This window comes from Squalius cephalus (assembly GCF_949319135.1).
Source record: "Squalius cephalus genome assembly, chromosome: 3".
Taxonomy (NCBI): domain Eukaryota; kingdom Metazoa; phylum Chordata; class Actinopteri; order Cypriniformes; family Leuciscidae; genus Squalius; species Squalius cephalus.
Window position 1 is genome coordinate 56,814,594 of NC_137124.1, and position 13,359 is coordinate 56,827,952.

The 13,359-nt window shown below is 36.8% G+C and overlaps 1 protein-coding gene across 14 annotated transcripts in view; it reads right to left on the bottom strand.

The window, feature by feature from the left end:
• Positions 1 to 13,359, bottom strand: part of neo1a (neogenin 1a) — a 184,988-nt gene that overhangs the window by 34,858 nt on the left and 136,771 nt on the right. For 10 of the 14 annotated variants that reach the window (XM_079864926.1, XM_079864925.1, XM_079864917.1 and 7 more), the window contains exons 8-12: positions 9,103 to 9,328; positions 8,066 to 8,220; positions 3,187 to 3,335; positions 2,056 to 2,194; positions 607 to 656 (exon numbers count right to left, since the gene is read on the bottom strand). In XM_079864926.1, the coding sequence (XP_079721052.1) occupies positions 607 to 656; positions 2,056 to 2,194; positions 3,187 to 3,335; positions 8,066 to 8,220; positions 9,103 to 9,328 (719 nt within the window). The remainder of the gene's footprint in view (positions 1 to 606; positions 657 to 2,055; positions 2,195 to 3,186; positions 3,336 to 8,065; positions 8,221 to 9,102; positions 9,329 to 13,359) is intronic. The other 4 variants (XM_079864928.1, XM_079864919.1, XM_079864927.1 and 1 more) reach the window with 1 other exon arrangement.

The following is a 13,359-nucleotide window of genomic DNA, read 5'->3' on the forward strand; positions in this document are numbered from 1 at the left end:
ATTGTTGTTGTTGTTATCTGTATTGATGCTTTGGGGATACTGTTTCTAAAATAGTCATGGGAATAAATAAAAAAATCTGTAATGTTGTGGTCCTTAAATATGGCTTATGTTCTTCATCCTAAATCTTCAAACAAACCGTTTTCAGACTCTTTGAGAAGTGAGATGCAATTATATTACGAGAAAATTAAAGTGTTTTGCATCCACGGATGCATGTAAACCTATTGTACGAGATTACAATCAGGAACTTTTAAAATACCATAATAGGGGCACTTTAACACTTAGGCTTATGGGTTTGTTCAAACTCTAAAATCAAGTCATTCTTGCCTTAGCAAACGCCATGAAATAATAGTGCTAAATGCATCTTCACAGCCCAAGACGCTAGCTTGTCTATATATGACTAGAACAATAAACACACATGAATAAAAACAACAGGAGGAGGACTCATATTCCCCGGCAGCAAGACAAATATAAATTGTATGTTGAGAAAGAGGGGGAGGAGAACACAGAGGAAGAATAAATGAGGATGTGAAGCTTTGTGACAGTGCACAGATGTGCAGTTAAATCTCAGCAACATCAGAGCTACTGTTCACTGTCATACAGCCTTACCTTCGAGTTCAGCACTTCAACCGTCATGTTCTGCGGTGGAGCGCTGGGGACTGAACACAGGGAGGACAGGGTTACTGAGATTTATTATCCACATTTATTACATGGGTCTACTGCATTCTGATTGGTTAATGCTAGTACTGAGCAGTCAAATAGTTTTATATAATGACCACTAAACGATATATTTAACTATTGTCAATGGCTACTTTCATGTTTCTCAAAGCACTCCACTAAGGCATCTACTGTAAATTCAGGGCTTGACATTAAATGTGTTGCACTGTGCAGCTGCATTTTCACGAGCCACAATTTTGACATTGATATCATGGAGAAAAAATGGCATAGATATTTGAAATATTATCTCATAATTTGGCAGTAGGTTTATTAGGCTGCTGTCACTTTAAGACCTGACGCACGGATCCATTATACTGTTACACATGCGTTTTCTTTCTCAACTGTTTGTTCACTTAAGACATAACTGACTGTGTTTATGTGAATTCTCGCCAAGACCGGCATTGTGACATTATTTTGTGTATTATTGTGTGTATTTCACTGTTTAAGCGGCGAAAAAGAACTCAATTTAGTCCTGAGAAGCGGCTTTATGTGTGCACACAAAATCTGCAGGAATGAGTCAAATTATGCGCAATACGTGCAATCCCACAGTGAAATTCAAGCCCTGTAACACCAACAATATTCATCAAATGAAACGAGTGGGTTTGTGTGTCACTCGCTGTCGGAGAGAGAGAGAGAGAGAGAGAGAGAGAGAGAGAGAGAGAGAGAGAGAGAGAGAGAGAGAGCATCTGATATCGTGTATCTATTCTGCGGAAAATTAGTATTGGAAGCGTTTCAGATATTTCAGGTATCGATATGTAACGAAAAAATTATTTTTGACAACACTACATTGCACTTAGTTTATTATTTCAGATGCCTTTTTAAAAGAAATTGAACGATGTATATATTATATCTAAAATTCATCCCGCTGAAGTGGCCAGTAGGAGTGACTGCGTTACACGCCACTGCTGAAGTCGGGTGTTAATGTCAAGCCCTGCCTATATTCAGACCAACACAATTTAGAAAAGGTTGTTGACTCCATTTCACAATAACCGTAAGAAAAATGGCCTAATTTTACAGTGAGCATAAAAAATGTAACAGATGTCTAGAAGCTCACGAGTCCCAGTTGAAGTATATAGTAATAACTACAAAATACAGTTTCACGGGAGGTAACAAACCAGTAATTCACTCAGCATTGACAGGTATGGCATTAAGTTACTTTTGGAGCCCGCTGATATTGCTCTGTTGATGCAGCTACATCAGGGATATAGATGATAGCTGGTTTATTGCCTAGTAGAGCTATAACCCCTTATTATGGTTATTTTGAGGAGCAAAATAAGTGGAGGAGTGCTGGAAACTGACTAGCTGAAGATGAAGCAAAAAGAGCAGATTTACTGTAAGTACCATCAGAGTATGTGCGCACGGATATGTCCTCGGTGGAGACTCCAGGTCCATGTTTGTTGTAGGCCACCACTCTAAAACTGTACTCTGTGAACTTCTTCAGTCCAGTCATGGTGTAGGACAGTGTGTTCACATCCAGATCCTGATGAGAGAGAGACAGGTCAGAGATATAGGCAGATAATGGCGGAGTTATTATACACAGATATAGAAATGTAAATATTTTGACTGATACTGATAATTCGACATATTTTATTATATAAATATACATGTGTATAATATGAATATAAGTGCATAATATATAATAATTTACGAATAATTGATTAATATATAAATGTGTATATACTGTGTATATATATATATATATATATATATATACACACATTTTTAAAAACATTTTATTTTTTAATAAATAAATATTTGTATTAATAATTAAGATTTGTTTATGTATTTATTTATCTTGATCTATGATTCATTAATTACTATTTTTATCATTATTATTTTTGCACATAATTGTAAACCACGCTTTAGATGAGAATATAAAAATATTATTTTATTTCAGATTAGTAATAAATTATTTAAAATACAGGATTAAATTTCATTACAAATACTTAATAATCAATTAGAATTTTTTTAATGTATTTCAAGGTGGAGGTAAAGGTGGAGGTGGAGGTAAAGGTGGAGGTGAATGTGGAGGTGAAGTTGGAGGTGGAGGTAAAGGTGTAGGTGAAGTTGGAGGTGAGGTGTAGGTGAAGTTGAAGGTGGAGGTGGAGGTGAAGGTGGAGGTGAAGGTGGAGGTAAAGGTGGAGGTGAAGGTAAAGGTGGAGGTGAAGGTGGAGGTGGAGGTGGAGGTGGAGGTGGAGTGGAGGTGGAGGTGGAGGTGAAGGTACATGTAGAGGTGGAGGTGGAGGTGAAGGTGGAGGTGAAGTTGGAGGTGAAGGTGGAGGTGAAGGTGGAGGTGAAGGTAAAGGTGGAGGTGAAGGTAAAGGTGGAGGTGAAGTTGTGGATGAAGGTGGAGGTGGAGGTGGAGGTGGAGGTGAAGGTACATGTAGAGGTGGAGGTGGAGGTCGAGGTGAAGGTACATGTGGAGGTGCAGGTGAAGGTGGAGGTGGAGGTGGAGCTGGGCTCTAGTTTTACCTGCTCAGTGTCCATGCCCTTCTCCATGTGGTAGATCTTGTAGTGTAGGATCTCTCCATTGCCTATGAGGGGCACGTCCCAGCTGAGACTCACTGTGGAGGGGGACGTGACCACTGCATGAAGGTTTGGGGCAGGACCAGGAACCTGGACTATTACATGGAAAGAATGGAGAAAAATGAGAAAAACAACATTATGAAAGCACTGTGTGTGTGTGTGTGTATATATATATATATATATATATATATATATATATATATATAATTTTTTTTTTATATATAATTTAATTTCATCATTTCATTTAACCTAATTTTGTTTTATTTTATTTCATTATTTCATTTCATTGTATTGATTGATTAATTAATTAATTAATTTCATTTCATTTCATTTCATTATTTCATTTCATTATTTAATTTATTTAATTTATTTCATTATTTCATTCATTTAATTTATTTCATTATTTCATTATTTCATTTATTTCATTATTTCATTTTATTATTTCATTTCATTTCATTTTATTACGGGCACCTTTTGTCTGTCACTGTTTTTCTCTGATATGTCCATTGTTGCTTTGTCAACCTTGTTTGTAAACCAGTCACGCCAATAAAGCGCTTTGAAATGGATTTGAATAGAGAGAGTGAGATCTCTCATGACAGTGGTGTGTGTCGACACACCTCTGGCAGAAAGCAGAATAACACACACCAGCTCAGGCTGCAGGATTGACGTGATTTCATTTGCTCAGCAGAGCGGAGAGGATGGAAATGAGATTCTATGTTGCTTAACTTTTGTTTACTTGCTAGGGTCATGAATCATTACATTCAATTATCGGCTCCGACGAGTGTCCGTTAAATCTGTTTTCCAACACGCTCACGACTGACATGCCTTCAGGGACTCATCATGTAGGGCTAATCGAAGCTGAGCTCTACATTAAATGAAATATAATATAATATAATATCATTCAAATAGCATGGACATTAAACAACTGAAAGATGGCCAGTAATTATTGAGCCGACACTTTTTCACAAGGACAGTGATAATGATATTACAGAGGCTGGGTGAAGGTGGAGGTGGAGGGGAATGTGGAGGTGAAGGTGGAGGTGGAGGAGGAGGTGGAGGAGAAGGTGGAGGTGGAGGAGGAGGTGGTGGAGGAGGAGGTGGAGGAGAAGGTGGAGGTGGAGGAGGAGGAGAAGGTGAAGATGGAGGTGAAGATGGAGTTGGAGGTGGAGGTGAAGAAGGTGGAGGTGGAGGTGGAGGTGGAGGAGGAGGTGGAGGAGAAGGTGAAGATGGAGGTGAAGATGGAGTTGGAGGTGAAGGTGAAGGTGGAGGTGGAGGAGGAGGTGTAGGTGGAGGAGGTGGAGGAGAATGTGGAGGTGGAGGTGGAGGAGGTGGAGGAGAAGGTGAAGATGGAGGTGAAGATGGAGTTGGAGGTGGAGGAGGTGGAGGAGAAGGTGAAGATGGAGGAGGAGGTGGAGGAGAAGGTGAAGATGGAGGTGAAGATGGAGTTGGAGGTGAAGATGGAGGTGGAGGAGGAGGAGGAGGAGGTGAAGATGGAGTTGGAGGTGGAGGTGAAGGTGAAGGTGAAGGTGAAGGTGAAGGTGGAGGTGAAGGGACTGTCAAGCCCCAAAAATGACTAAACAGATCATATGATTCACACTATATTCCAAGTCTTCTAAAGTCATACGATAGCTTTAAGTGAGAAAGACACTAAAATATAGGTCATAATTGGCTGAAAATCACCACAACGTGATCATATGGCTTTAGTAGACTTGGAAAATAGCCCACTAAATAGTATGGACTACTAAAACTTTATTTATGTCCTTCCTGGAACATGACAGTCTCTGGTCGCTTCAGTAAACACACACTGTCACTGTAATGTGAAGAGCGACATGAACGGTCCTCATAATATCTCCTATTGAGCTCCACAGGGGCTTGAACCACTTCACCACACGTCTGCAACAACTCTGTGACTACATTCATCCAGTTATGTTTACACTGAACCATCTGTCATATCCAAGCTCTAATATAAACTGCATTCGATGTCTTACATTAATCATTTTGCAAACTTTGATCACGCGTTTCTGGCATCTGAGTGAGAGATGGCTTTATCTCAGTTCCACAGACACTCGTTCTGTCCAACATCAACGGCTGCTTCTGATACCGGGATGGGATTAAGTGCGTTCGACTAGTGTGTGAGTGTGTGTATAGATGACTTGTTCAAATTCGCCTCGATCTCCACGCAGCGGGATTCCCGAGAGCGCCAGATTCCCGCTAACACACATTATAAAGTGTCAGAGCCAAGGACACACAGAGGAGCACGACTGACCCAGAAACAGAGTCTCCTGCGCTGAGTTTGAGCTGATAATGTTTCACGTTGATGGAGTCAGGCCATATACCTTCAAGAGGCATGTTTGCTTAAAAGTCAGCAGGTGTTTACCATGTCTGCTTACCTCTATAATGAGATTTTAAACTGAGGCATTAGAAAGAAAAACTCCAGAGAAAATGTTCGGCATAATCTCTAAGGCCCAAAACACACTCAGCTACGTCAGCTTGATTTCATGCATTGATGCCTACTGAAATTTGTCAGAGCGTAATTCGTAACACAAATCCCCCTGTGGTGAAAATCAAGTTTTTAATATTGTCTCTGTGGTGTTTTTAATATGCTTTTAGACAAACCATGTGTAAATTCATAAGTCGACACCATTGCTGAGTATTTCCTCCTTAAAACTGCAGTGAACCAAAGACAGTCTCAAAAACACGCTTTGAAATCGCTGGTGTTTCTGACGTCACAAACTACCTTGTAACCAATCAGATCAACGTGTGATCGTCAACCAGTGGATCTCTGAGCTGAGTGAGTGAGTGGAGGCGGGGCTCATTTGCATATTCATACAACCGTACATACTAAATGAGGCAAGGGTGTCGAGTTACATTCAAGCTATTTTAAGGCATATATCTTTTTTTTTTCAAGGAAAAAACTTTTAAATATGTCATTTTGGTGATCAAAGATGAGTTTCAGAGATAAAATGATTGACTACAGGGGGACTTTAAGCATCAAACTTTCAAACATCAAATTTGAATTACTCCATGAATCTCATTAGGACATACTTAAACTTATCTGATTTGATTTGATAAGTATCTTAAAGCTACACTATGCAACGTTTGGCCCTCCAGGAGTTAAACAAATAAAACGAGATGCATATCGCAGAGAACATTGTGTTGGTTGTGCTTCGGCTCTGCTCCTCCGCACAGATGAATGTGGTTTGAGACACTGGTGAACATCTTATAAGAGCGGATAGACTAATAAATAACATTTTCTATGTACAACTGGCAAATGCGTGTCACTTTGAATGAACCATGGTTCATTTTCTCATTCGAGCATTCAGCTTCAAGCTACTCCCACACTATTTTATTTATTTTACTGTTTATGGAGATGACGTGTCTCATACAGGCGAATGATGTGTGTATGCAATTTCCCTCAAATTCCATCTAAAATATACTCTCACCGGCCACTTTATTAGGTACAGCTTGCTAGTACCAGGGAACTGCCTAAATTCTTCATGGCAATGATTCAACAAGGTGCTGGACACATTCTTTAGAGATTTTGGTCCATATTGTAATGATAGCATCACGCAGTTTCTGCAGATTTATCAGCTGTTCATCGATCTCTCGTTCCAGCATATCCCAAAGCTGCTCTACAGGACTGAGATCTGGTGACTGTGGAGGCCATTTGAGTATCGTGAACTCATTGTCATGTTCAAGAAACCAGAGGTTTGTGACATATAGGCGCACATTACTAACACGCTCTTTAAATAAATAAATAAAATACTGCGCCATTGACTTTAGACCAGGTTTCAGTTGGTCAATGGCTCAGTCTGTTTCAGTTCCTCAGAATAGCAACGCACCAATAATGCGCCTGAACATCTGCTTTTCAGACCAGCAACCCATGGGCGCACAAATGCCCGTTTAAACAACGTGGCGCAGGATGTGAAAATGATAACTGCGTCGGGCTGAAACTAGCAAAAAAACCTTGCGGCGCGCCTGGCACTGCATTGCGCCGGGTGTATGATAGGGCCCATAGTTTTCCTACATCTTTTTAGTTTTACAAATCATAACATTAAAGCGAGACACTACAGGTGAATAGGGTAAAAGTTTTTAACTAGCAGATATCACCATGAAACTTTCCCAGTTGATTACCTACATTAAGATGAGAAAAAAATGTATAACAAGTTTTCTGTCATTTAATGTTTAAATATGCAAATTAGGCAATATCTAATTAAATATGCGCTAATTTGAGTATTGGATAAAGCCAGGTTAAAAAAAAAATGTTTCATTGTGTTCACATATTAGATGGGAAAATCTACTTTTGTTATCCTGTAAATCAGAATATACTGTCAATAGCCTTAAAAAAATTAATTTCGCCATGTTTTTTGGAATAAAATGTTATATAAATCAGGCTAGGAATAATATATTTACAAATCCCTCTGTAAATGTCTTTATAATATAACTAGGTACAAGACTGGAAAGTTTGGTGTATATCGGTGCTACTGAAGTGGAGATTTCAGACTTGGAGTATGAGAGAAAAGTCATTTTGAGAAAACGGGCTTTAAAGATTTATCATCAGCCAATGAGATTGCTCATTCAGCCCTTATACTTTCACGATTGGTTGCTGATAAAAAGGAAATGACCATATTTGGATCCGACAAAAGTTTGAAGCATTCAAAAGCCTGTGTAAAGTGCTTGAATTTCAATCTCAAAAGGTGTACGAACCCTGAAATGAATAAAAACATAAGACTATTTCTGCCACAATACCATGGTTACAGTTAGCGTTACTACATTAAATCCATGGTGAATGTTGGTGATTTGTTGATTGAAAACTTGTTCTTACCCTCAGGCTGGGTGGCTACTCTCAGAGGCGCTGAACTCTCTCCAGGGCCGTTTCTGTTGTGCGCCACCACACGAAAGGCATACGTGGAGTCTGGCATGAGGTTCTGGATGGTGACCTGCATCTCTCCTGGACGACTGGTGTTCACGATCCTCTCCCTGTACAGGATCAGAGGCGTCACATGAGACTGAAACAGGAGAGGACTGCTGATTTGGTGGTTTAAAGCTTCTCAGATTTTTCTGTAGTCAAAAGCAGCTCATACAGAACGGCGTTATAAATATGCATAAGAACAACATGTGACTTAAAATAATAGCAACAAATGAACAGAATACAATAATCAATAGCATCCATTATTAAAGGCTTCTCGGAGGGTGAAGGACACGAAAACATGCCTGGGTCACATTTCACTTCATAGTCAAAATGCAAATAAAATATTTATTACATTTTTAATATGATATTTTATTATAATTATTATATTATTATTATTATTTAAAATATATATTATATTTATTTATTTGGATGATCCATTTTTTGCATGTATGATATTGTTTAATGACAATTAAGCACAAAAATGATCCAAACCATAATGCATATGAATGTTTTACTTTTTTTGTAATTCTCATTAGAATCTCATTACTGTAAAGTTATTTTAAATAGATTCATTTAAATAATCATTAATTATGATGAATAAATACTTCACAAGATAAATACTAATACATGTAGATAGATAGATGTGTCACATGATCCTTCAGAAATCATTCTAACATGATGATTTGCTGCTCAAAAACACATTTCTGATTATTATCAATGTTGAAAACAGTTGTTCATATTTTTGTGGAAACTAATAGATTTTTCAGGATTCTTTGATCAATAGAATGTTGAGAAGAACAGCAATCTTTTTGCAACATTACAAAAGTTTACTGTAACTTTTGATTCATTTCATGGATCCTTGCAGAATAAAAGTATAAAATGTGTTACTATCTTACTGAGCCCAAACTTTGATACAGTAGTAGTGTATATATAACAGATAAATGGCGTGCCTGTTAGTGCCCTCCAGGCTGTAGTACACTGAGTAGGTGACGTCTTCTCCGTGTGGTTCAGCGGGAACACGCCAGGTCAGTTTGATGAAGCGAGTGGACACCAGCGAGGCCACGACGTCCCGCGGGCCGGAGGGTCTGGGACCAGCGCCGACTCGGGACCCTGGCATTAGATGGTCAGTAGTGGCACGGGTCAGTGAGGTGGGAGGGGGGGAGGGCAGGGCTACATCTTTCAGTGTGTGAGTCAAAGCAGGAATAAAGGGTGGAGGGGGGCGGATAGTGAAGTCACACAGAAATACAGGGAGGGAGGGATGGATGGATGGAGAGCAAAACACAGGAGAACACATAAAAAGAAAAACAAACAAAGAAAGAAAAACATAACACAATGGCTTTTCCATGACAGGAAATCAACAAAACAGTGAAATAAATCACAAAGAAACATGAAAAATGCAATCATAATGGAAGAATGTCAGGCATGTAGTTGGAGAAAAACAGCTGAGGTGGAAAAAACGAGAATATTTTTCACTTTTATAATAGTTCAACAAAAAAATGTATATTGTTGTTTGCTAAAAATATGTCAAACGCCTGGCATGGCGAATTTCCTTGCAGTATATTTGATTGTCGGGAAGAAAAAGACTTTAGGTGAATGGGTTTGGCTGTGAGTAAATGAATAAATACATACATTTTTGTGTGGACTATTCCTTTAAGTGAAGATGGGAAAAATCTGAGAGAGCATTCACAGCTCATACTGACTCACTATATGTCTCTATTTTATGTTCTCTAAGGGAATTTTAGGAGACTTGATGTAACTGATGTCTTTATTCATTAGATTAGATTTGATTAGATAATACTTTATTGTCAGACAAGTCTGAAATGTTCCTTGCATGACAGTATCACTGTAAACCCTAACGCTCAAAATAATTGAGTAGGACACAAGGTTATTTTCGTAAACGAAAACTGAAACTAAGACTAAAACTATTGGTCAAAAAACATTTTCGTAAACTGAAATAAAATAGAAATTTCAACATTAATGAAAAACTAAAACTAAACGAAACTAACAACAGTTACTGAAAAACTAACTGAAACAAAATAATAATTAGCAGAAATAAATAATCGTTTTCGTAATGAATAAGCTCTCCTAAATAAGCATACCGGAAAATCACTTTTTTCAATTCCACTGTGCTACTTTATTTTTCAATGTATGACCCGTGCGCTTGAGTCTCTCATCTTCTGCAGCATCACGTGCATGACACGACGCTCTAAAAACGCAGCACTCAAGTTAAAATAAGTTCAACTAAGACACGTATCGAGACCTTGCGCTTTTTCCCCACTGTGCCCGCGTCTTTTTTCCGTTTTTCAAAGCAAAACCGCTTTCTGTGTGAATCCCTAAGAAGCAGAAAGGCCCAAATAAGTATTTCCACCTCATGCAAATACAGCTGTACCTTAATTCCAGGTATAAGATAACCATCTCATGTGAAACTAGCCTTAACAAGATAGGCCTATACCACACATATTAGACAAGATACCACACTGAGCAGAAAACGGAAAAAACAAATAGCCCAGAAATAGACGTATATTTTTCAGAGTAAAAGTATACTAAATGTCTGGTCTGCTGAGAACATTTGAATATGTGTATAACTATAATGTTTGAAAGGATTAATCATAGAAATAAACTTAAAGAATAATCATAATAATCATACACATATCTTTTTCTTTTTCTTATACACCACGTTTAACAAGATTTCATTTTTAATATTATTATATAATTTTTACTTTTTAGTTGCATTTGTTTGGTTCTTTGTTCATCCTCAAACAATTATTTTATTTTTATTATTAAGAAGTTTTCACAAGAGTTAAATGTAAACTGCAAACATTAAACTTTGCTGAAATTAAATGTCTTTAACTGGAAGTGTTCTGTTAACTCTGCTAAACTATAATTACTAAAACTAAAACTGAAACTAAATATATAAAAAACTAAATAGAAATGTGTTCACAAAATAAAAACTAAACTAAAACTAACAAAACCATTAATGAAACTAACTAAAACTAAACTGAAATTCATAGGAAATTTGAAAATGATATTAAAATAAAAACTAATTTAAAAATGCAAAACTATAATAACCTTGGTAGGACAAACTTAAATTAGACTACTTAGTTCAGTCAAACGAACTTTTATGAGTATTTAGCACTTTCTTTTTCTTTCAAGTTCACAGAGCTGATATATTTTAAGTAGGGCTGTCAAACGATTAATCGCGATTAATCGCATCCAAAATAAAAGTTTGTGTTTACATAATTTATGTACGGAGTATAATTATTTTCTATATATAAATACACACACATGCATATATATTTAAGAAAATGTGTTATTTATATATAAAATATTTATATATAATATAAATTATATATAATATAAATATATATACACAGTATATACACATGCAAATATTTCTTAAATATATACATGCATGTGTGTGTATTTATATATAGAAAATAATTATACACCGTACACACACATGTATTATGTAGAAACAAACTTTTATTTTGGATGCGATTAATCGCGATTAATCGTTTGACATCCATAATTTTAAGTAAACTGAACTGTTTCATTGTTTTATGAAATTATTTCTTTTAATTTAGATGAAACTGGGCTGGGATTTCTATTTCCCAGCATGCTTTGCCCATGGCACTCGAAAGGGAGGGTAAAATGCTGAAATTAAGTGTAATATAATGGGTTTTTTTTGTGCAAGATTAATGTTAAGTAGGAGATTTAGTAGTGATTAATGTTTTGTAATGCTAATTTAGAAGAATTTTTGTTAATGTTGATTTTAGGAGAGTTACCGTCATGATGACAAGTGGTGCATGTGGCTTGGTTTGAGAGCATGTCAATGCTTTATATAGCAGCATTCATACAGCAAGTGCTAAACTATGCTATTGTTAGCATGTTAGCATTTATTGAACTAGTTTGCTATAACCAGCTAAGTTTATAATAACAAAAATGTTCACATTAAGGTTACAATGTTTAAGTTAAAAGTATAGATTAATGTACTCAAACATTTCACGTTAAGAACAAGTAAAATGTATGAGTACAAAATACAAATCTGCAAGTTCTGCTTACTTAAACTTTAAATATTTGAAACTTAAATATTTTGAGGCAACTGATTGCCTTAAATGTATTGAGTTTTGCCAACTTATTCGGGTTTACAGTTACAACAATCAACATCGACATACCCTTGACTAGTGGTCGACCGATATGGGATTTTTAATGGCCGATGCCGATGCCGATATTGAGAAAGCAATCTGGCCGATTGGCCGATATGAGGCCGATACAATACATGTGAATACAGTAAATGAGAGACATAAAGAATATTGGTGAAACTAAATGAACATTTATTGTACATACTATTTATGCAAAATTCTTTTTGCAATAAAAAAAATATTTACTAAGAAGTTAAAATGTAAACAAAAAGGTAAGGTAACACAGCAGCTTCTTGTCTGCTTTAATATTTAGTCATTTTTTCAGTCAAATAATTACTGCTGCTTACTGCAGGTTACAAATAACATTTATCATTAATGAACCAATCTAAACAATATTCATAAATTAATGACAAAATAGTATGTGAAATTATACATTTTATGTACAATACATAGTTAAATATAAATCTCACATAGTTTATTTACACTATTTACTTTAAACAGGTTGTTTTACTTCAAGTACATTTAAATAATAATGATTTATGTGTTTAGTTTTGCTTGTTTGTTTCTTTAAAACGTTGCAAGCCGTCACATGTATTTGCATGACATACATGAACATATGAAAATGTATACTACACACGATATTACGCCAATCATGGATAAATAAATACAGTAGATAGTGAATAACATTTTCAAGGATTTATTTTCAAACGTAATATTATTACATAGTGTTCTCCTCTCATCCACCTCACGCGACCAACTGATCTGTAATGCACGCGACCCAGCTTTTCCGTGCACGCGAGTCCGTTGGAAAACAGCGTCTAGTTTAAATGTAACCCGAGAACAACGCGCGTATCTGAGGAACAGCCAGTCACAGGATTTTTGACTGTTTGTGAGGTAAAATGTTTTCAGTTTTGTTTGAATTCGTTTATATCACATCTGTGACCCCCACTGGAGCTACCGCTGGGCTGCGGATCTGACATATCACGGTACTGTTTGAATAGACTCTGCTGCACGCCGGAGTGTTTTTGTGTGTAACACAATGTAGCGTCAGGTTAGAAAGCGAAT